Below are 24,259 nucleotides of genomic sequence, written 5' to 3'. Positions count from 1 at the left end.
CCGTCGAGGGGATTCGAACCGCCAACCTTCTGATCGGCAAGCCCAAGGCTCTGTGGTTTAGACCACAGTGCCACCCGCATCCCTTCTAACATAGTGACCCTCGGGCAAATCCTGCAGCTGAGCAGAGTAATACTACTGGAACATCTGCTGGCCTTGCAAAACTGCATCCACACGCGATGACAATTCCTCCTTTCTCTTTGCCCAGCTGTGAATTCTTAGCATCCCATCTGCGCCGCTGGAATTCATTCCAGGGGGCTATTTCTGGACTGCTCCACCTCAACAAACCATGCACTGTCCTGCCTCAGTCATGCCTCCGGTATTTCTGTATCCCAGCCCAACCCTGGGGGGGGGGGTCATCCTGCTAGCCTCTCAAGCTGGCCGGTGACAACATCTTGAGGTGTGAATCGGGGTGTGTCATAGCTGCCAAGCGTCCCTTATTTGGCGGGACAGTCCCTTATCCCAGCGCCATGTCTCGCTGCTATCACTTATTGATGATGTCCCTTAAATAAGCTACTGAAGGTAATGGGGCCCTTTCTATGTCCAGCTGTCCTTTGTCAACAACAAATTGTTGCTGTTTTTTTTTGTGTTGAATATATGCTATATGGTAATTTATGGACCTAATAGGTATCTAAAGCCATTTGCACGCAACAAAATATGTATTTCATCAAAGTAATTGTTGATCCCTTATTTTGGCTGCTGACCCCTTATTTTCGAGGCTGCTGGTCCCTTATTTTCAAATCTGCAAGTTGACAGCTATGGTGTGTGTGTGTGTGTGTGTGTGTGTGTGTGTGTGGACACAGCAAGCAATCGTGAAGGCGTCCGAGTACAAAAGCCACGAAATGTCCATTCTGCACTGGTAAGGAAACAGCTCTTTTTGTGTAGAGGCACCTAACCTTTGGAACTCCCTGCCCATTGAAATTAGGCAGTGGCTGTTCTCGGTGCTTGCCGATGAAGCAAGCCTACCTGTAAAAATCGGACGTGCCTTTCAATGTATGTGTTTTTATAATGCATATTTCAAAGTGCTTTACCCATCAATACGTCTTCCCAAGGAACTCTGGGAGTCGTAGCTCTGTGAGGGGAATAGGGGGGTCTCCTAACACCCATAACAAACTACAGCTCCCAGAATTCATTGCAGGAAGCCATTGCTGTGCAAAGCAGTATGATACTGCTTTAAATACAGTGGTACCTCGCAAGACGAAAAACTCGCAAGACGAAAGAGTTTTTTGTTTTTTGAGTTGCTTCGCAAGACGAATTTCCCTATGGGCTTGCTTCGCTTGCTTCTTAAAACCGTCAGTGCATTCCTATGGGAAACCGTCAATGCATATCCGTGCTTCGCAAGACGAAAAATCCACAAGACGAAAAAAACTCGCAGAACGAATTAATTTCGTCTTGCGAGGCACCACTGTACATAGGGACGATGGGGACTTAGAATGTTTAAATGGAGATGGATGCACTGATGGTCATTGCATCAGTAGTCGACTGGTGTTTTCTTTCTCCTTCCCTTATTTTTAAATCGCTCTTGAAACATAAAGCGATCCCTGATGAAGATGAGCTTGGGTGTGGAAGTTGAGAGGTTGGGAGTGTTTTTGTTTTGCCTCGGTTCCAGGAGCTTCCTTGATAAAATTCCTCTGAGCTGATTGTTTTGCGCTCGCTCGTGACACACATTCCTATGCCGAATGAACGAGGGGGGATCTGGAAACGGTCTGTTTCCTGGAGATGAAAAGCTCTTCGGGATTGTGCAGTGTTCGGGGCCATAATTACGCCAAGCCGCCTTGGCGACACATTAATCCGCAGGGGATTCCATCTTTGCCAGCTCTGGTAATGCCATCACAGACTAAAAGTGAGGTACAGATGGCGAGCCCAGGGCCAGATTTAGGTTTGATGAGCCCCACAGCTACTGAAGGTAATAGGGCCCTTCATATGTCCAGGTGTCTTTTGTCAGCAACAAATCATCGCTGTTTTGTGTGTGTTGAATATATGCTATATGGTAATTTATGGACCTAATAGGTACCTAAAGCCATTTGCACTTGTTGTCCATGCAACCAGTCCATGCCAAATGTAGGCACCCTATATATAGAAATGAACAAACCAGGGATATTTTAGGGAGCAGGCGGGGCCCATGACTTACATCATAGGAACCTACACAACACAAAACACTGTTGCTGTATGTCGGTTTTATTTCATTTGTTTTTTATCTTATATTTTGGAAATGTACATCCAGTTTTTTTTCCTTTAATTTTTTTGGGACCCCCAACAGAGTGGGGCCCTAAACTATAGCTTGTTTAGCTTATACGTAAATCCGGCACTAGGTGAGCCCATGTCAGGTCAAAGTTAGGTTCATATTTGGACCAGAAGTTAGGTTTGGCCTCTCACACCCCAGAAACGGTGTTCCTAAATGTAGCCTGGAACACGTAATGGAAACAAGGGCCCCCCCTCTATGGGGCTGAGATGTCTTCGGCTACCTTAATGCTGAGGGATGGAGTGCGAGAGAGGAGCTGTTGGCCATTGAAGCTGGGCTCCGCACTCGGCTTCCTCCCGGCGTTACGACGTCGTACACATGGTGTCACCTACATGTGTCATGCGCCTGGTGTCATCTATGCGCTGGGCCCCCTCAATCTTGGGCACAAGTCAGCGCCTCTGTACAGAAACACCCTGCCTTCAGGGCATCTTCCCTCCCTGGCCCATAAATGCAAAAATACGGAAGACACAGAGGACTAGCACCTTGAACTTTCAAGGAATGATGGATTCCAATATCATGGTTAATATTTTGCTGGTCCCTAATAATGCTACATGGTGCGGTACAGCTATGATTGGCTGCTATTTCTCTCGAGTATTGGTATTTGCATGAGGCATAACATTATGTCAACAATTCCTCCCTTTCCCAACAATACAATGAGCATACTAAGTAAAGGGACCCCTGACCATTAGGTCCAATCGCAAATGACTATGGGGTTGCGGCGCTCATCTCGCTTTACTGGCCGAGGGAGCCGGCGTCCAGCTTCCAGGTCATGTGGCCAGCATGGCTAAGCCGCTTCTGGCAAAACCAGAGCAGCGCACGGAAACGCCGTTTACCTTCCCGCCGGAGTGGTACCTATTTATCTACTGCACTTTTGGGTGTGCTTTTGAACTGCTAGGTTGGTAGGAGTTGGAGCAGAGCAATGGGAGCTCACACCGTCGCGGGGATTCCAACCGCCAATCTTCTGATCGGTAAGCCCAAGAGGCTCAGTGGTTTAGACCACAGCGCCACCTGTGTCCCTAATGACCATACTAGTACTGTTCAGTCTCTGGGGCATCCATGAAAAAGATGTAGCTCAGTGGTGGGGCCTCTGCTTTGCATGAAGAAGATCCCAGATTCAATCCTTGGAATCTCCTTGCAAGGCAGGGAAAGATCCCATCTTGAGAACCTGGAGAGCTGCTGCCATTCACTGGAGGCAGTGACTAGTAAATACCGTATTTTTCGCTCTATAAGCCGCACTTTCCCCCTCCTAACAAGTAAGGGGAAATGTGTGTGCGTCTTATGGAGCGAATGCAGGCTGCGCAGCTATCCCAGAAGCCAGAACAGCAAGAGGGATTGCTGTGCAGCAATCCCTCTTGCTGTTCTGGCTTTTGGGATTCAGAATATTTTTTTCTTGTTTTCCTCCTCCCAAAACTAGGTGTGTCTTATGGTCTGGTGCGTCTTATAGAGCGAAAAATACGGTAACTGCCTTTAACAGATGCCTGACATTCATCAATGTGTGGGAAAGCGCATATTTTCCAAGGGACCCTTCAATCGGAAGAATTCTAAAGGAACAAGCAAGAAACAAACACCTGGGCTGCACACCCGGATTCGAGTCCTGACATCCGTCAGCTGCGACCTGGGGTTGACGGAACCAGTTCTCCTCCCTTTCAAAAGCTAAATCCCTCCAGCTCCACCCTCGCCTCACCAAGATGGGACGAGCTTGAAAGAACACGTTGCTCTTAGGGTATTTATCTTTACTCGAAAGACAAAAACAGGCCTTCTGGGTTTTAGAAAAATGTTTTATTTCACGGCCAAGGAGAGGGCACGGCTGAGGGAGGAACGAAAAGGGCTGACACATCCCTGGCAACAAAGCTTTGGGATTTCACAGAAGGGGTGGACAGGGAGGTCTTTGTTAAGGACTGGATAACTCCGCACGTAAGGCTGTAAACCTTAAAGCGCATCCAAATCACATTCCCCCGTCAAAGAAACTCCATCGCCCAGAATCCTTTGAGGGAAAGATGCTCTGCGTGTATCGATGGTGCTTCAAAGGTACACAGCCGCAGTTGTGTTATTATTTAGATCGGAGGCACGACACGACCTTTTATTTTTAAGCAGGAACAGTCGGCTCTGGAAAGGTTAGGCAGGTAAGCTTTTCTGGGGTTATCGGCCCCGTGAGCCCGGCTGCGCCAAAGCACGCCGCCGGTGCTCCGGGTGCGAGATGACGCACGCTATCCCATCAATACTTCTTGACTCCCGTTGGCTTCATCTTCTTCACGTAATACTCGTTGCATCCATTGGTCAGCCCGGCAATGAGAGAGAGGTAGCCCTCAAAGTTGACTTTGCCATCCCGACACTCTTCTAGGTTTTTCATGATCCGGTCGATGGCCATCGGATCTTTCTGGTTCTGAGAGAAAAAGAGGGGGCAGGCAGGGGAAAACAACAACAGGCCATTATCATTAGGTAAAGGTAAAGGGACCCATGACCATTAGGTCCAGTCATGGCTGACTCTGGGGTTGCGTCGCTCATCTCGCGTTATTGGCCGAGGGAGCCGGCGTACAGCTTCCAGGTCATGTGGCCAGCATGACTAAGCCGCTTCTGGCAAACCAGAGCAGCGCACGGAAACACCATTTACCTTCCCGCCGGAGTGATACCTATTTATCTACTTGCACTTTGAGGTGCCTTCGAACTGCTAGGCTGGCAGGAGCAGGGACCGAGCAACGGGAGCTCACCCCGTCACGGGGATTCAAACTGCCGAATTTCTGATCAACAAGTCCTAGGCTCTGTGGTTTAACCCACAGCGCCACCCACGTCCCTGCCATTATCATTACTGTTACCTAAAGGGCCGTCCTGTGGAAGATGGAAGCAAGCTTTCTTCCTGGACCCCTGGACAGTTGAGTCCAGGCAAAGGCGACTCTGGGGTTGCGTCGCTCATCTCGCTTTCAGGCTGAGGGAGCCAGCATTTGTAGACAGCTTTCTGGGTCATGTGGCCAGCAGGACTAAACCGCTTCTGGCGCTGTGATGGAAACCAGAGCGCACGGAAACTCTGCTTACCTTCCCGCCGGAGCAGTACCTATTTATCTACTTGCACTGGTGTGCTTTCGAACTGCTAGGTTGGCAGGAGCTGGGACCGAGCAATGGGAGCTCACCCCATCGCGGGGATTCAAACCGCCAACCTTCCAATTGGCAAGCCCAAGAGGCTCAGTGTCTTAGACCACAGCGCCACACACTCCCTTTTCATGTCCCAAATAGCACAATTTAAAGCCAGTGCCCTCCAGACATACTGGACTTCTGCTGTCATCAGCCACCGTCGGTCAGGGATGATCAGAACAACATCCGGGATGATGGCCCTGTGATTTAAACCAGAGAGCCTAGGGCTTGCTGATCAGAAGGTCGGTGGTTCGAATCCCCGCGACGGGGTGAGCTCCTGTTGCTCAGTCCCAGCTCCTGCCAACCTAGCAGTTCCAAAGCACATCAAAGTGCAAGTAGATAAATAGGTACCACTCCGGCAGGAAAGTAAATGGTGTTTCCGTGCGCTGCTCTGGTTTGCCAGACGCGGCTTAGTCATGCTGGCCACATGACCCGGAAGCTGTACGCCGGCTCCCTCGGCCAATAAAGCGAGATGAGCTCCGCAACCCCAGAGTTGGTCACGACTGGACCTAACGGTCAGGGGTCCCTTTACCTTTATTGTCTCTGTTTTTGCCTGTGATTGGCTCTGGCTCCACCTATGGTTTGGCGCCCCTGCCTTCCTATGCCCTTCTCTGCCAACAATGACATCAACGCCATCATCTGCAGTCTGAAAAGTAATAACAGTAATAATAATAATCCAATAACAATCTTGTTTCAGCCTCACTCACTTCCATATACCCAGGGACCTCCTTCTCCATCAACTGCCGGAGATCTTCCTTCGTCAGATAGTTCTTGTCACCCGCAAATTTGTGGAAAGTGAACATGATGTTCTCCATGGCGTGTTCTAGCTGGGATGGCATCTTGGCACTGGTTTCTGGGGCACGAGGAAGTCTGCAGAGAAACAGGCGAGAGAGAAGGAGATGTTGAGTTTTGCTGTCTTAAATTCCCCTGGTGGTTGATGGAAGAAGCGTAGGAAGTGAAGACTACTAGACTGGACCAATTCTCTGTTGCTGCATTGATGCTTAAAACAAGAAAAAGCCGGGGAAAGGAAAGGAAAGGAAGGAAGGAAATTCTAAGGCCAAGCGATCTCATATTGCCATGAACCCAAGGGGCCACACTCCCTCCTGGGCAATGTTTCAGGGGCCACATGCCAGGTGGGCAGGACCAGAGGGGAAAATGGGTGGAGCACAAAACCCCCTGCTGTATCCTCCATCCAAGGAATGAAAAGGCATGATCAAAATTCGCAGACGCGCTCCAGTCTTGCAAAACCACACACAGAGTGGAGCCGGGAGAGTGTGCGGCATGAAGAGTTTCTTGAGGGCCAAACAGAGATGCTTGGAGGGCCACATTAGTCTCCCAAGCCTGTGGGTTCGCCACCTCTGATCCAAACTTCCAGAACTATGCGAATCACATGCATTGAGCAAAACAGGCATGATTTCTTTCATTTGGTGCAATGTTTCGCAGTGTATTATTTTTAACTATTTTGCATAATTTGTACATTCATACCTCGGGTTACAGACGCTTCAGGTTGTGCTTTTTTGGGTTGCGGACTGCCAAAACCCAGAAGTACCGGAACGGGTTACTTCTGGGTTTCGGCAGTCGCGCATGCGCAGAAGCGCCAAATCGCAACCCGCATGTGCGCAGACGTGCGTTGCAAACGTGCATCCTGCACGGATCACGTTCACAACCGGAGCGTCCACTGTACTGGTTTTCCTCGGTCACGGGCAATAGGATGAGGAGCCAACACAGGACAACTGAGCTCATTCCTCAGCCACCGTTCCATCACCTCTTGGGCTTCAGAGCAGACTCAGCCGAGACACAAATACCTTGGCGGCACCAAGGCCTAGAAAGTTTGATTTTTTAAAAAGTGAGTGAAGATTCTCTGTAAGGTGCATCCTGTGTACTCTTCACAGGAGCCAACTCCCTGGGGCCCACGAAATTCCCCATGAAGGGGCTGGGCAACCACAAATTTCGGTGCCAGGGCCAGCCACACTGCATGGCACCTCTGGTCCTGGGCACCCACATCTGTGGGGCCAAGTTGGCACTCCTGGTTAAAATGGCCTTGGTGGTTCTGTTGAGTTTTTAAAAATTTAAATAGCGTATGTTCCTAGTCCTCATGGTCAGAAAGCAAAGCACAGCGAAAGAACAAGTATGGGTGTGAGGAACAGGGCCATGGAGTCTGGCTTCCTTTTGCTGGCCATACACTGGAAGACAGGACAAAATTCAACCGGTGCAGCTGTTCTTGGAAGGGCGATTGGTTTCAGTTACCTCTGCAGTCACCCCCCCCCCCCATGAACAATAATCCCCATATTCTGTGCGTTCATGAAGAAAGGAATGTGTTTCTAGCATGTGCAGAAACTGAGGTAGGCGGCAAAATGTACAAGCACTATTTTCTGCGGGTGCAAAACTGGCCTGTTTCCCCCAGTGTCTTATTTTACCCCGCCCTCCACTTAGCAAAAAATCCCTGCAGATGCCACAAAAAACACCAAGCCTCTGGGATGTGTGTGTCGCAATGCTCAGGAGGTCGTCAGAGCATGTGCAAAGTGCACCCCGCCAACAAACCAACACTGCGCAACTGGGATGGTGATAGCAGGTCCTGACCTCTTGGGAAATTCCTCCCTGAGGACAGAGAGGAGACCAAGCACCAATCCTGACTGGCTGGTTCTGTGCGGCTCAGTGGAGTTCCTTCTCTCTCCGGCTCCCTTCACATTCCTTCCACTAAACGCTTTGTCTTTGATCCCTGGACCCTGCAGGCTGCCAAGAACATCTGGACTGGGGACAGACCATCTGGTTCCTATCTGGGGAGGGCTGTGCCTGGGGCAGGAGGCGTTGGCCGGCTTCCCGGCCAAAGAGTCTCTCCCACCCGTCCACCCGCCTTCCTCCTCCTCCTCCTCCTGGCTGGCACTAGGAGGAAGAAACACAAGGGAGAAGCACACTCTGACCCGGGATCAGCCTCCTGACTCAGCCTCTTAATCCTTCACCAGCAAAGACTTCCCTTAAGCATATGGCACAGTCCTCTCCAAACAAGAAGCGGCGCTTCAGGCCCCCCCTGGGAGATTTGCACTTCCAGGAAACTGGGACTGCTGCCCTTTGTACAAGCATGCCAGCCGGCCAAAACACCCCCTCCTTTTATTTAAATTTTATTAACATATAAAACACATACATATACATTTACACAATACTCATACACAACACACTGCCTTATTTTCATAACATAAAACATACCTACATTACTCTATATAATACCTACCTATACTGTAAAGGTGAAGGGACCCCTGACCATTAGGTCCAGTCGTGGCCAACTCTGGGGTTGCACACTCATCTCGTTCTATAGGCTGAGGGAGCCGGCGTTTGTCCACAGACAGTTTTTCTGGGTCATGTGACCAGCATGACTAAGCTGCATGGAAGCTCACCCCATCGCGGGGATTCGAACCGCTGACCTTCTGATCGGCAAGTCCTAGGCTCTGTGGTTTAACCCACAGCGCCACCTGCGTCCCTTTACTGTACATATCAGCAAACCTACACACCTACCCCACACGGACACCCACCAAGTGACTTCCAGCCGTTCTTGTTACGCTACTTTATTTTTCCAACTGGCTTAAACACATTTTGTTATTTCTTTAACCTCTTCTTCTATCTTGTCTTTACTCTCCCTTCACTCTAATCATTTTCTGGATTCACTCAATATCTGTCCGAAATTCTACTTTTTCCACATAAATCTTGAAGTATTCTTTAAAGATAGCCCACTCCTTATTCACTTTTTGTGCCATATCTCCTCTTATCCTCCCTGTTAGTTTGGCAATATGGAAGTATTCCATCATTTTAGAAAACCAGTCTGTTTTAGTTGGGACGCTGCTGCTTTTCCAATTTTTGGCAATCAATAACCTTGTCGCTGTACTTGAATACATAAATATTGGTCTGCCCGTTCTTTTTATTTCCTCTGACATGATACCTAGGATAAAGGAGTCTGGTTTTTCCCCCAAATGAAAATCTAAACACCTTTTTCAGTTCATTATAGATATTTTCTCAGAATCCCACTATCTCGTTGCACTCCCACCACATATGTAGAAAGGTTCCTCCCCCATTGTTGCATCTCCAAGAGACATCACTGCAGTTTTTATACAAAACGCCACCCTTCCCAGTTCATGGGCATTTTCTTTTGACATTTCTAATGAGATTTGACAGGCACGCAAAAATGGCATGCGCCAGAGTCAGTGAGATAACTCAGTTGGTAACAGTATGGCACTGGTAACACCAAGCTTGCAGGTTCCGTCTCCCTATGGGGCAGCTGAAGATTCCTGCCGTTGGGGGGTTGGGCTGGAGGATGTTCAGGGTTCCCTTCCAACTCTATGAGTCCATGATTCTAAGAGACCAGACCCACTAAGAGATGGCTACAAACTCAATTCCCGGCGCCAATTGTGGATGCACAGAAACACCAAACAACCATGATGAAAATACACAAGACGGAGAGCCAGCACAGATCATTTACAGATTTCTAAGCTAAGGAGAAAAACTGTCTGGGTATATAACACATGCTCATCGTGGGCGGCAAGAGATTTGGCAGCGGGTGGAGAAGGGCGCTTGTCACAAAACAAACCCAACAAACAGAGGCAAAGCCCCTGAGAACTAACTCCTCTAAGTTGTCTGTTACCAGCCGTGACTTTTTCTACCGCCGCTAAATTGCCAGAACAGACTCCACTGTCCCTTTAAGGTGAAGTGGAAAAGGTGCGGCCGATTCTGGACCAGTTCCAACCTGGCTGCTGTAACCAGGTGTGCAATTAGGATAATGAATTAATTCAACAATTAATACATTAATCTGCTGTCATTTTCAGCCGTGAATTACATCTTGGTCACGCCGGGGCGGTTCCCTCGCTGCGAGAAGCGAAGTTACAGGGAACCAGGCAGAGGGCCTTCTCGGTGGTGGCACCCGCCCTGTGGAACGCCCTCCCACCAGATGTCAAGGGGATAAACAACTACCTGACGTTTAGAAGACATCTGAAGTTTTTAATGTTTGAAGTTCTATTCTGTTTTTAGTGTTCTGTTAGTAGTCGCTCAGAGTGGCTGGGGAAACCCTGGCAGATGGATGGGGCAGAAATAAAATAATAATAATAATAATTAATAATAATAATAATAATAATAATTACAAGGAGAAGCTGGACAGGCCTGTGTTCTGGAAGCTCTGTTTCCAGCAGTGGCGTGGCGTGGGGGGTGCAGGGGGGGCCGGCCGCACCGGGCGCAACATCTGGGGGGGCGCGCTCGCACTCGCAGCTCTCTGCCCCTACCTGGCTCACTCACTCTCTCTCACTGCAGTGCTGGCTGTGCGAATCCGATCCGAGCTGCCGGGTCGCCGCCCACTGTGGAGGGGAGGGTGCCAGGCGTGCGGTGCGGAGAGAGAGCGAGGGACTATCTGGGGGAGGGACAGTGCAGCAGGGGGGGGCGCAAATTACTTGCCTTGCCCCGGGTTAGGGGGCACAAATTACTTGCCTTGACCCGGGTGCTGACAACCCACGCTACGCCACTGGTTTCCAGGCTGCCTGCTTCAAATGAGTCAGGTTGGTCTTACATGACCCCCTCCAACCCTTACGAACTCTCAACTCCCCACCTTCATGTGGTGGCATCTTCCCTCTCTCTTGGGAGGTCAACAAAGAACCGTGTTGAGGATGCCCTAGCTGTCTGCTTCGAGCTGGGTGGGCTGTTCTGGGCGACCATACGGGGGCCACTTCAACTTTTACCAATGCCAAGCTCTCCAAAGTCGTGTTGGCATCCTGTCTGAAGGCAAAGACACCATCCTCTCCATCTGCTTCACCTGGAAACCGGACGCGGCGTAGAAAGACTCATGCCGCAATTGTTGAGTCTCTCTCCCAGAAATCCCACAACCCTCGAGGTACTACATAGGAGTATAGCATCTAGATCAAGGGAAGTAATAGTGCCACTGTATTCTGCTCTGGTCAGACCTCACCTGGAGTACTGTGTCCAGTTCTGGGCACCACAGTTCAAGAAGGACACTGACAAACTGGAACGTGTCCAGAGGAGGGCAACCAAAATGGTCAAAGGCCTGGAAACGATGCCTTATGAGGAACGGCTAAGGGAGCTGGGCATGTTTAGCCTGGAGAAGAGGAGGTTAAGGGGTGATAGGATAGCCATGTTCAAATATATAAAAGGATGTCACATAGAGGAGGGAGAAAGGTTGTTTTCTGCTGCTCCAGAGAAGCGGACACGGAGCAATGGATCCAAACTACAAGAAAGAAGATTCCACCTAAACATTAGGAAGAACTTCCTGACAGTAAGAGCTGTTTGACAGTGGAATTTGCTGCCAAGGAGTGTGGTGGAGTCTCCTTCTTTGGAGGTCTTTAAGCAGAGGCTTGACAACCATATGTCAGGAGTGCTCTGATGGTGCTTCCTGCTTGGCAGGGGGTTGGACCCGATGGCCCTTGTGGTCTCTTCCAACTCTCTATAATTCTATGCTTACGTTGCCTCAGTTTCCCCTCTCTTCCTCAGGTAAGGCCCCAGAGGTTTAATAATTGCAAGACAGGAACGGAGCCAAATCTGAGATAAATCTCAGTGCAAAGAGCAGGGTGGGACAGAGAGAGGCAGAAGGAGTCCAAATACCCGAAGGGCGTGGCCCCAGGTTGTCTTAAGGCCTAAGCCGTCTCCCCTTGGCTCCGGGCCCATTTGTCTGCTCATAACCTGCGGCTTCTTGCCTGACGCCTGGAGCCTTCTGGAAGGAATCCCACACCGCCAACGGGACATCGGTTCCCTTACAATTGCAATTCCTTCCCCCCCCCCAATGGTAAATCTTTATTGATTTAAAATACAAACGTACAACAAAGGTAAGTATAAAGGTAAAGGGACCCCTGACCATTAGGTCCAGTCGTGGCCGACTCTGGGGTTGCGGTGCTCATCTCGCTTTACTGGCCGAGGGAGCCGGCGTGCAGCTTCCGGGTCATGTGGCCAGCAGGACTAAGCCGCTTCTGGTGAACCAGAGCAGCGCACGGAAACGCCGTTTACCTTCTCGCCAGAGCGGTACCTATTGATCTACTTGCATTTTGACTTGCTTTCGAACTGCTAGGCTGGCAAGAGCTGGGACTGAGCAACGGGAGCTCACCCCGTTGCGGGGATTCGAACTGCCGACCTTCTGATCGGCAAGTCCTAGGCTCTGTGGTTTAACCCACAGTGCCACCCACGTCCCTAAAGGTAAGTATAGAAGAGTTAAATACAGAAGAAGAAAACATCAAAACATAAAAGGAAAAAAATTAAAAGAAAAGAAAAGAAAGAATAAGGACCAACAATTTATACAAAATCATATCCATCAAATAAAAAAAATGTCTGCATAAAACTTCCAATCATTCTCATTGTACTGTTTCTATTGTCATGGTTTCGTCGCAGTTTCAGTTCCAGTTGCTGCTGGAAACCGCAGGAGAGGGGAGAGTGCTCTTGAGTTCGAATCCTGCATGTGGGTTTCTTACAGGGATCTGGTCGGCCATTGTGAGAACAGGATGCTGGACAGGACGGGCCCTTGGTCTGATCCTGCAGCTCTCTTCTGATGTTCTTACTTGGAGATGCCTGGGATTGAATCTGTTGCATGCCAAGCCGACGCTCTTGCGCTGAGCTGGGAAAGCAAACCAAGGTGCTAGTCCTCATGGGTTCTGAATGAAAGGCCAACTTTAGCAAAGTATTTAAGTTGGCCTTTCATTCAGAACTCATGAGGTCTAGCACCTTGGAGTGTTGGGATCCTTCTTGCTAAGTAAAGTCGACACTGACTGGCAGTGGCTCTCCAAGGTTTCAGGCAGGGGAGATTCCCAGCCCTACTTGGAGATGCCAGAGATTGAATTTAGTACCCTCTGCATGCAATGCATGAGCTTTAAGGCTTAGATATAGCTCCCCCCCCCCAAATAAGAAATAAAGATTCCAGTCCTCATGGTTCCAAATGAAAGGGATCTGAGACAGGAAACAATTCCCAACCCTTCGTGCAGATAGATGCTGAGGATCAAACCTAAGACCTTTGGCGTGCAAGGCAAAGGCTCTGCCCCTGAACTACTAAAAAAGAATGCAAGGTTCTGGTCCTCATGGGGCTGGTTGAAGAGGAACACAGAAGGCTGCACACACCAAACAAGGGCTGCGGAACACTCTTTCAAAGGGGAAGCGATGATTTTGCTTAATCAGAGACGTTTCCTGTCACTGCCCGCTCCCTTCTGGGTGTTCCCCTTGGGTGGGTGTTGGCTGGAGGCTGCAGAGGAGAAGTTGTCTTAGGAGGGGGGGGGGCAGGAGGGGGGCAGAGGGGAGGACTCCTCATCCCTTGGCTGTTAATGCAATGACTAAACAGGGCTTAAGGGATCCTGGCAAACTCCCCAGCTCTGCTGCTGCTGTCTCAGGAGCGGGACAGCTCTCCCCACGGAGTCCCGGGTACATGGGCGAGGCCTGGACTTGGTTGGCATTTGCCAACAGACGGCCTCGTGGGAAATGACTCTGGGAGAAAGCATCTGCAACACTGGGCAAAAGAGACAGAGAACACGAACTCCCCGAAAACAAGATGAAGCAGAATTGTTGTTGTTTAGTCGTGTCCGACTCTTTGTGACCCCCTGGACCAGAGCATGCCAGGCCCTCCTGTCTTCCACTGCCTCCCGCAGTTTTGTCAAACTCATGTTGGCATCTTTGAGAACACTGTCCCACCATCTCGTCCTCCGTCGTCCCCTTCTCCTTGTGCCCTCCATCTTTCCCAACATCAGGGTCTTTTCCAGGGAGTCTTCTCTTCTCATGAGGTGGCCAAGGTCTTGGAGCCTCAGCTTCAGGATCTGTCCTTCCAGTGAGCACTCAGGGCTGATCTCCTTCAGAATGGAGAGGTTTGATCTTCTTGCAGTCCATGGGACTCTCAAGAGTCTCCTCCAGCACCAGAATTCAAAAGCATCCATTCTTCGGCGCTCAGCCTTCTTTACGGTCCAGCTCTCACAGAATAGAGGGAGAGAATTTAGGATGCCCTGTTTTGCAGGCTGCACCATCTTTTTGCGGACCATAGTCTGGCGAGCAGCTGCTTTGCATACAAAATGTCCCAGGCATCTCCAGGCAGGGTTGGGAAAAACGCCCTACCCCAAACCCTGGAGAGCAGTTGCCAGTCAATGTTCACAATATAGAACTAGATTGACTGCAAACTTGGCTGCAAGGCTGTCCTTCGCTGGCCTTTTCTCGGCCCGGAATCCATCTCACAAACGCCAAAATCTCAGTCCTGATGTTCTGCAGCTCTGAGATAGTCCCTTGGGGTCAGTGCTGAGAGGTTTTCCAGCCTCCAGCTGCCCCGGCTGTGGCGATTGGAGGCCCATCTGCAGCCGCGAGCCTCGGCCATCGCACAGAGAGAGCGTAAAAGATTTATAAGCAGACGCCAGCCGGTGCCGAAACCCGCAAACCCTTTTAACGGCTTCTCGGAAGCCTCTGTGCAATGCAGAGAACATATACCATACCGGGAAGATTACAAACTGTTTCTCTTCCCCTCTCTCTTTAAAGACACCCACAAATACATATGTTTTAACACTCCTGGACATACAATGAAGCTGAATGTTGCAAAATTCAAGACAGAAGAAAGAAAGAATATAGAAAGAAAGATAGACCAATGTATCACGATGTCTGAAATAAAGATGTAACTTTGTAGAGGAGAACGGGGTCACATCCTGGCAACTTGTACTGCTAATTAGGTGGGGTTGCAGTGTTTCAAAAAGTGAAAATTCGAGGGGTGGGGTGGCCAAAGTTGCTGAGCTTACGTTTTTGAGCTATTTTTAATGAAATTCGCCAAAATCTACTCTTCCGACGTGGGTTGCCGTAAGTCCAGATTTTCCCGGACATTTCAGTGATTTCCGCCCATAGTTTCCAGCAGGCAAATCTCAGCTATGTCTGGGTAATTCCGGACATATCGCAACCCTAACTTAGGGGTCTAAAACTAGCACTCTTTTTATTTTACTTACCTTTTATTGCTGCAACTGTTGTTTTATAGTACAGTGGTACCTCAGGTTAAGTACTTAATTCGTTACGGAGGTCTGTTCATAACCTGAAACTGTTCTTAAACTGAAACTGTTCTTAACCTGAAGCACCACTTTAGCTAATGGGGCCTCCTGCTGCTGCTGTGCCGCCGGAGCCCGATTTCTGTTCTCATGCTGAAGCAAAGTTCTTAACCTGAAGCACTATTTCTGGGTTAGCGGAGTGTGTAACCTGAAGCGTATGTAACCTGAAGCATATGTAACCTGAGGTACCACTGTACAGAGCAGAAGGGCGGTGGGAATAATAAGAGAAGCGATGTCTGGCTTCACGGTTTTTCCTACATCATGTCTTTTTTTACATAGCACAGGCACACATCATGATACATTGCCCGGCCCTAATGAGTGTGTGCATGTGCTATGCAAAAGTCACGATGCAAGAAAAACCTTGAAGCCACATGATGCCTCTTCTAGACAGCGCCATCCCTATTTCAGACATTGTGATATATCGGTATATCGCGATGTTTAGCTGGCGATAGACAGTATCTCGATCTTGAAAACCGGATGCTGCCTTGCCCTAAGCGTGTGGACCAGGAAAGAGACGTGGCCTGGAAGGGGCGTGGCTTAGCGAGAGGCCACTCCCACAGCATCCATTCAAAGCGCATGGCTTCCTGCAAAGGATCCTGGGAATCTTAGCTCTGTGGTGGGAAAAGCCACTTTGGGGGGAAGCCATGACTGTTAAAGGAGTAGACAAGTTCTTAAATTGTAAGGTGTGGATGTGGGCAGAGGACTGCATCTGGTTCTGGGGCCTGAGGCTTCTCCCCGACTCTGCTCTAGCCATTGCATGATACTGCCTTCCCTCTTGATACAGGGTGAAGAGAATGATGGTGCTCTGAGTCAAGGGTTGGGTTAAGAGTGTGAGCAGGCTCACATTCTCCCCAAGTAACTCACAGATGGAATTCCATTCATGATGAGTAAGTCTAGCAATGGGGTCCTATGCTTCCGAAGGCATGCGCTCATGCGCCCACACAGTGCCAAACCCTGTTTATTTTAAGGGCTGTCCTTTGTTCAAAGAGCAATCCCTTTCTTACAGACTCCACCCAGAATTCTGCTCAGATCTCGACAGTCGGCCACAGATGCCCTTATTCCATGGTGAGCGTTCTCTCTCTCTCTCTCTCTCTCTCTCTCTCTGTCTGTGTGTATTTGCACACGAAAAGACATGCACACACTTGCAAGTCTTCTAGCACAGCGGATCCACCAATATCAAAACAACTATTTCGACAAGCAATAGAATGTAGTTTTCTAGCACACTGTTTCGACAAGCAATAGAACTTAGCAGCTGTAAATGGAAAGGTATTGGTGCAGATATAAGAACACAGGAACAGCCTCCAGAATCAGGCCAATGGCTCACCAATGAGCCCAGGATCCTGTTCTCACAATGGCCAACCAGAGGCTTCTTTTTGGAAAACTCCAAAGCGCAAGAACACGTCTCCCTCCTCTGGTTTCCAACAGCTGATGCTCAGAAGCATCGCTGCCTCCAGCCACGTAGGGCAGAGCCGAGCCACCAGGACTAGTAGCCATCGATAGCCCTCCCTTCCTCCAGGAATGGCTGTGTAATCCTCTTCCTAAGCCATCCAAGTGGGTGGACATCCCTGGCTCCTGTGGCAGGGAGTTCCACAGTTCAACTGTGTGCTGCGTGAAGAAGTCCTTCCGTTCGTCGGTCCCAAATCTCCCAACACTTGGCTTTGTTGGATGTCCAGGGTTATGAGGGAGAAAAACATGGATCTGCCTGCAAGCCATGAACCATTTTATAAACTTCTATCATGTGGCCTTTTACTATCTATCTATCTATCTATCTATCTATCTATCTATCTATCATCTATCTATCTATCTATCTATCATCTATCTACCTACCTACCTACCTACCTATATCTATCAATCATCTACCTACCAATCATCTACAGTATCTATCTATCTCTCTATCTCTCTATCTATATCTATCATCTATCAATTATCTATTTATCTATCTATATCTATCATCTATCTATCTATCTATCTATCTATCTATCTATCTATCTATCTATCTCTATCTATCTATCATCTATCTATCAATCTATCTATCTATCTATCTATCTATCTATCATCTATCTATCTATCATCTATCTACCAATCATCTATCTACCTACCTACCTATCATCTATCATCTATCTATCTATCTATCTATCTATCTACCCACCTACCTACCTACCTACCTACCTATCATCTATCTATCAATTATCATCTATCTATCTATCTATCTATCTATCTATCTATCTATCTATCTATCTATAATTTGCTACTGACTTTTGAGTGCTCTGGATGCTGGACTGATTGATATGCCTCCCCTTCCTCCCAAGGGGAGTGAAGAGCAGCTAACTAGATCACTTACATGATAATAATAATAAATAATAATAATAATTCATTATTTCTACCCCACCCATCTGGCTGGGTTTCCTCAGCCACTCTGGGCAGCTCCCAATAGAATATTAAAAACACAATAAATACATCAAACATTAAAAACTTCCCTGAACGGGGCTGCTTTCAGATGCATTTTTAAAAGTCAGATAGTTGTTTATTGCCTTGACATCTGCTGGGAGGGCGTTCCACAGGGCGGGTGCCACCACCGAGAAGGCCCTCTGCCTGGTTCCCTGTAACCTCACATCTTGCAGGGAGGGAACCACCAGAAGGCCCTCAGAGCTGGACCTCAGTGTCCGGGCCGAACGATGAAACAATGTGGCGGATTTTGGTCCATTTTAATTGCAACGGGTCTCCTCTGAGCAGGACTTTGTTGGGACACCCCCACCCCCTCTCTGACAGCTTGCCACTGTGGGCTGAAATTGGCACTCTTAATTCAATTTACGTATCTCTCCCCCAGGAGGCAGCTCAAAGCATTTTACAAGAAAGCAGGCGCATCGGTTAAAAAACAATTCCATGTAATTGTTTTTTTGTTTTTTAAAAAATGATGAGGCAATTAGAAGCATAGAGACGCTTTTAAAAACAACAACTCGTACACAGAATCAATTCACAATCTGGGACAGGTGCCAAACATCCTAAAAGGGGGCGAGACAAATTCGTGGAGGCTGTTCAACGGCTGCTAGCAGAAATGGTGCCGTCCCCTGTCGGAGGCAGTATGCTTTGCAACGCCAGTTGTTGTGAAATCAGAGAGGTTGCTGTGAGCACCGGGTCAGGCTTTAGATTCGGATCTAAAGCACATCTGAATCACGTTGGAAGCACATGCCTTCCCCCAGAGAATTCTGGGAGCTGTGGTTCATTTATTACTGGCCCGGGTTCGAAACCCGACTTGGCCACATGACGCTCCCTGGGCGTGACCCTGCGGGCCAGTCACCTATCCCTCTGAGCCTATAGCACTACCTCACAAGGTTGTTGTGGGGATCGAATGAGGAGATGGAGAAGCATGGAACCCTACTTTGAGCCCTTTGGAGGAAGAAAAACGTTGGGATGCAAACGCAGAAAATAAATGGAATAAATAAAGAGGAAGCGTTCTTTCCTCGCATGTCATGCTCACAGCCAGAGGGCATTCTGAACTGGCTCGATTCTTCTTTTCCACTGGGGCAACCAGTTAATTTATTCAGGATGGATTTAAAGAGAGCAGAGCGCTGGCGTCACCGGAGGAATGCGAGGAGAGGAGGGCTGGGGAATCCTTTCCGCCCCGAGGGCCGGATCCGTAGTCTGCCAGCCCTTCGAGGGCCAAGTGGGTGGGAGCAAGGAGGATGCTTCATCTAACTGTTGCATCAGTTCCATTGGTCCACCTACCTCCATAACGTCTACACTGACTGGCAGAGGCTCCCCAGGGTTTCTGGCCACGCACCTTCCCAGCGCGACCTGGAGAAGCCACTGGGGACTGAACCTGTGACCTTCTGCATGCAAAGCATATGCTCAAGCCGCTTGGCTATAGCACTTGAATGAAAAAAACCCAAAGCAGGTTTCTAGTCCTCATGAATTAAAACCAGAGCGATTTAACAGCGAACCCCTTTCCACAGGGAACTAGAACTCTGAGACATTTTCCCTAGAGGTCTCAGCGCCTGTAACAAACCACAGCTCCCAAACTACAGTCACGCCCCCCCCCCAAAAAATAACCCAGGGAACTGTGAAGGGCACTGCAAAACGTGTGGGGCAAACTACAGTTGATTCCTGGCCATTAAAAGTGGCAGAAAAATAATTAAATGTACGGTTTGTGGGCATGGCCTGTGACTGCGAGGAACTGAACCTCCAGGGACAGGGATAGTCTACCTCGGAGGCTCAGATGGGGGTGACAGGCGTGGCTGTATCACGTCCTGCTTGGAGGAACCGAGGGAAGAGGAGGAGGAGGAGTTGGCCTTTGGTCTAATCCAGAACGGCTCCCTGCTTATCTTATTATGACCCAGCAAACAGCTTTGCCACCCTGGGAAAACAAATATCCTTTTGAGAAACTTCGGCACCCCACCCACCTCTCTCTCTCTCTCTCCAGATCTGGGAAGAGAAATTCTCTTCACCAGGAGACGGATCCAACTGACACGGCCAGGGAGGGTCTCCCCTTGCCAAACAGACATGTGGTCTGACGCTGCCTTAAGTAGGTCACCGAAACGCACAAGGGGAACATCTTCTCCGACTGTGCTGCCTGGTTACAGTTCACTCCGGGTCCTTCCATTTCCTCACCCTGAACCCCCAACACCAGAGTCCCCTTCTGACAACTACGCCCCACAATTTGCCCCCCAGAAACTGCAAGAGTGGCTTTAAAACTCTGCGACGGCAGAGCTTTTCAACAACACAAAAGCCCTCGAACTGTTTGCTGGCTTCCTTTGAGATCTCGACAGGCCTGCAACCTTCAGACACATTTTATGGAGTGATGGTTCTGTCTCTACGGTGACGCTTAGCCCCATGTAGGGCAAAAGGTCCCTGCATTGCAGAGGGTCAGACTAGATGACCCTCGTGGTTCCCACCAGGCTCTCCAGATGTTTCTATAGAACCTCCAGTTCCAGGAGCAGTCTATCTAGATTCCTGGGCTCCTCAGGGCTTTTGGCTGCTGCAAAAACAGGCTGCTGCATGAGATTGGTCCTCTTTGGCCTAATCCTCCTGTCAGGCTCTGTGTGGCATCCCATACAGCAGAAACATCATTTTCAAAGACCACCATTGTCGCAAGCCCAGCAAATCCGAACCGTGAAATAACCCAAATCTTCCTTCTTTAGGCGAAGAAAACATCTCGCTTTTTTTCTTTTGTGATTTGGAGAATCATTCCCAAACCCATAGGCAACCAAACTTATTTTAACATGCCTGTTTTGTATTTTGGGGGTTGTTTTTAAACATTTTAGTCTGTTGCCACAATTATCCTCTCTGTGTTTCCTATGCATTATCACATGAAACAACAAACCTTTTACCCAAACGCAAAACTGTTCGTTGTTACTTTAAGGGGTTGAAACCAAGGGGAGCGGATGGGAAGAACAGAGAACTGAAATTCAGGGCTCCGTGGAAAGGGCTGTGGCTGAGCGGACCCCCAAATCCAATCCCCAGCCCATCCTAGCAAGGAAGGAAGGAAGGAAGGAAGGAAGGAAGGAAAAAAATCCTTGTCCTGTCCAGACCCTCCCTGTTATAAGGCTGCTCCTTGGGTAATCAGGCTGCATGCCACACCCTGGGAGGAGGGGGGGGGGGCGCAGCTGTAGTGTGAAACAGGGGAAAGCAAATACTAAGAGCTTTTCTCCCCATCGACTGGAAGCTACATCAAGGACTGCTGGCCAAGTTTTGAATGGATGGATACAAAGCACGACCCTCCAGACCAGGGGTCAGCAAACTTTTTCAGCAGGGGGCCGGTCCACTGTCTCTCAGACCATGTGGTGGGCTGGACTATATTTTTTGGGGGGAAACTGAACAAATTCCTAAGCCCCACAAAGAACCCAGAGATGCATTTTAAATAAAAGCACACATTCCACTCATGTAAAAACACGCTGATACCTGGTCCGTCCGTGGACCCTGACTGAGAAGGGGATTGGGCTGGATCCAGCCCCCCCCCCTGGCCTTAGTTTGCCTACCCATGCTCCAGACTGGCACCCAATGCCAATTCCCATCAGACACAACGGCCCATGGCCACTTACATACCATGCATTCTCCCCCCCACCTTTAATTTATTCAATCATTTATCAATCATTAACAAAAACCCAAGAAACTGCTCCAGGGAAAAACCCACCTCCAGATCACAATATTCCGCAAGAAAACACAAGTATCGCAAAATTAAAACATCTCTTCTAAACCTGCAAAAGCGACTTGGGTTTGCTTTCATGGGAGGTGGTTATTTCCTCAAAGAGAGCAACCAGTTCTCCCAGAATTTATTTCTGAATTCTCTCGAAACGCTTCGCCTTAGATATTATTTTTGTCGTTGGAGACGGCTTCCCAAACTTTGTGGGGCCACTCTTTCCAAGACGGCAGCCATGCTCCTATCAATTTTTGAGCCGCACAGCATACATTTAAAGCACGTTCTCTCTCCCCAGCACCCCAGAGAATCCTGGGAACCATAGTCTGCCAAGGGTGCTGGGAACTGTAGCTCAGTCAGGGAGTAAAGTACAGTTTCCAGGATTCCTTCCCCCTTTTTTGGGGGAGTTGTGTGTGTGTGTTTAAAAACACAGCAGCCAGGTGGGGTCGGTCTGACAACATCAATAGCTTTGGCTGTCTCTGGCCTAGGAACCAAGACTCACTGGGGCAAGTTGGACCTTGACCTCAGCTGGAGGGGCTGGGGCCTATCTGGGTGTGGAATGCAGGTTACCTCATACGGATCCATCACACCTTTGGAACCTTCTTATGCATGCTCCCGTGGCAAATGCAAGGGATTTCCGTCCCCAAAGGAACAGGCTATGCTAGATTGACAGTGGCGTGGTCTAGTCCCAGAGCTTTTTTAAAGAAGTATTTAGGCCCTACTCAAGAGTAGACCCACTGGAATTAATGACCCTGAACTAGCCATGTCTATTAACGAGCTTACTATGAGCAGGACATGCATTTGGATATATAACCCGTTCATTTCTTTCTCTCAGTGCAGAATAGTTACCCTTGGCTACGGGTCCAGGACACCCCCAAAAGGTGTCCTTACTCAGTGGGAGAGCAAGTGCTTGGCATGCAGAAGGTGGCAGGTTCAAGCCCACCTTCTCCAGCTAGGGGTAGGGGAACGAGCTCCATTTGAAACCTCACAGAGTCACTGCCAGTCAGTGCAGACAACACTGAACTGGATGCACCAATCACCCGACTCGGTCTAAAGAAGCTTCTTCTATTCCTACATTTTTCAGAAATGCACCCATTTCATGGATCTGCACTTTCACGCTCCCCACAAGTGGGATTAGTCAGCCACATGGCTGGGTGGGAAACCCGAACTCCAGACATGTCCTGGGTGGGAGCACACCCTATCCAATGATGGCAGGACTTACCCAGATCCATCGCCCCCCCCAAATTCTGCCTCTGGAACCCCCACGTCCTCTAGTTTTAGTTTTGGGGTGTTGATGGTCAGCTCCTCCACCCCTTCAAAGCACTAAACTTGGGGTTACCCCCTTCCACAACCCCTTCCCCCTAAATAAAGTCTTCCTGGGGGACCCAACCTCCCCTATTCTAAATGGGGAGGGGGAAACGAATCACCCTTTTTGCTCCAGAATTTAAAATCCCCCTAAAATAAAAATAAATACGCCCTCCCTCCCCAATTTTAGCGATGGATTTCAGACCCAGAGGTTTTATTTTATTTTTTTCCTACTGCAAGCCCGTATGCAAGAATAAGGACGCGGGGTTTCAAGCCACTTGGTCCGGCTCACGAGTAGACCCAGTGGAATCAAAGGGACCTAATCCCACCAGCGTGCCCATTCACGGCAACGGACCTGCCTCTATACTCCAAGACAGATTAACGCAGGAAACACACGAGGACTCCCAAAATGAATTCTGAGCGGAGACTGATTGATTCAGGAGAAAAGACCCCCTTGCCCCAAGACACCCAACACACTTTCTCAAGAGGAGACCACCCCGCTCTCATTCCCCAGGGCGGGCCACACCCTTTCCCAGAACTGCAGGCTTTTTCACTGCAGAAAAAAACAAACGTTCCCTTGCAAAAAATACCAAACTTATTTGATTCTATCACAATTTCCAATAAAACTGCACAGCAACCTCAGTCCAGTTTTTCCCCCTCCCTGGGGTGCAGAAATTTTTGGGTGGGGAGGAGGGTGCTCCATTTCAATGGAGAGAACCCCACTTTTCTGAATGTTTCTTCCAGCCCCCCCCCCGCCGCCCCCCATTTCTCTCCCCCTTTAGCAAGCGAGCGCGCAAGCCAGGGACGCGCGCGTCTTTTTCTGCACCTCTCCAAAAAGTCCCCGTTACGCGCGGCTGGAACGCCCCAAAGAGACTCACCGCGGAGGAGCTGCAGAGAGCGCGAGAGGGAGCCTGGAGCGACGGCTGGCAGGAGGCAGAGTGAGGCCTCTCGGCCAACGCCTCCGCAACCCTCGCCAGGCTGGGCTGGGCTGGGCAAGAGGGGCGGAGACGGAGGCCGGCAGCTCCAGCCCCGTAGGGGGGAGAGCGAGAGAGGACCGGCCTCTTGGAGAGGAGCCACGTGGGGTTACCAGGAGGAGCCCAGCGCGCCTCAGCCCCACCAGCGAAGGGGCTCCGTTTCACAGGATCCGCTGGGCATTTCTTGCTTTTTCTCCCTTTTCCGAAAGGGCTTTCCTGCCTCTCCAGAACAAACGCAAGGCAGACATTCAGCAGGTGCAGAGAGAGAGAGAGAGAGAGAAACAGAGAGAGAGTGGAAGGATGCCGGACTATTTGGGCCACTGGCTAACTACAGGGCTCTTCTGATATTCTGGTGGAACCTCCAGATCTAGGGGCAGTCTATCTAGAGTTTTAGATTCCTTGGGGCATTTGGCCACTGTGATAATTAATAGGGTGGGGTGGGCCTTTGGCCTGATCC

The 24,259-nt window shown here is 49.4% G+C and overlaps 1 protein-coding gene across 1 annotated transcript; it reads right to left on the bottom strand.

Moving 5' to 3' along the window:
• Nucleotides 1–3,996: 3,996 nt before the first annotated feature.
• On the bottom strand, nucleotides 3,997–23,850 carry S100A10 (S100 calcium binding protein A10). The gene is made up of 3 exons (XM_083416904.1): nucleotides 23,707–23,850; nucleotides 6,073–6,235; nucleotides 3,997–4,622 (listed from the first exon to the last, which is right to left on the bottom strand). The coding sequence occupies exons 2-3, from the start codon at nucleotides 6,202–6,204 to the stop codon at nucleotides 4,455–4,457; spliced, it is 300 nt and encodes a 99-aa protein (XP_083273030.1). The 5' UTR covers nucleotides 6,205–6,235; nucleotides 23,707–23,850; the 3' UTR covers nucleotides 3,997–4,454.
• Nucleotides 23,851–24,259: the final 409 nt, after the last annotated feature.

The sequence above is a fragment of the Podarcis tiliguerta genome (genome assembly GCF_965153285.1).
Source record: "Podarcis tiliguerta genome assembly, chromosome: 16".
Classification (NCBI taxonomy): Eukaryota; Metazoa; Chordata; class Lepidosauria; order Squamata; family Lacertidae; genus Podarcis; species Podarcis tiliguerta.
This window is presented reverse-complemented; position numbering and strand designations above follow the sequence as displayed.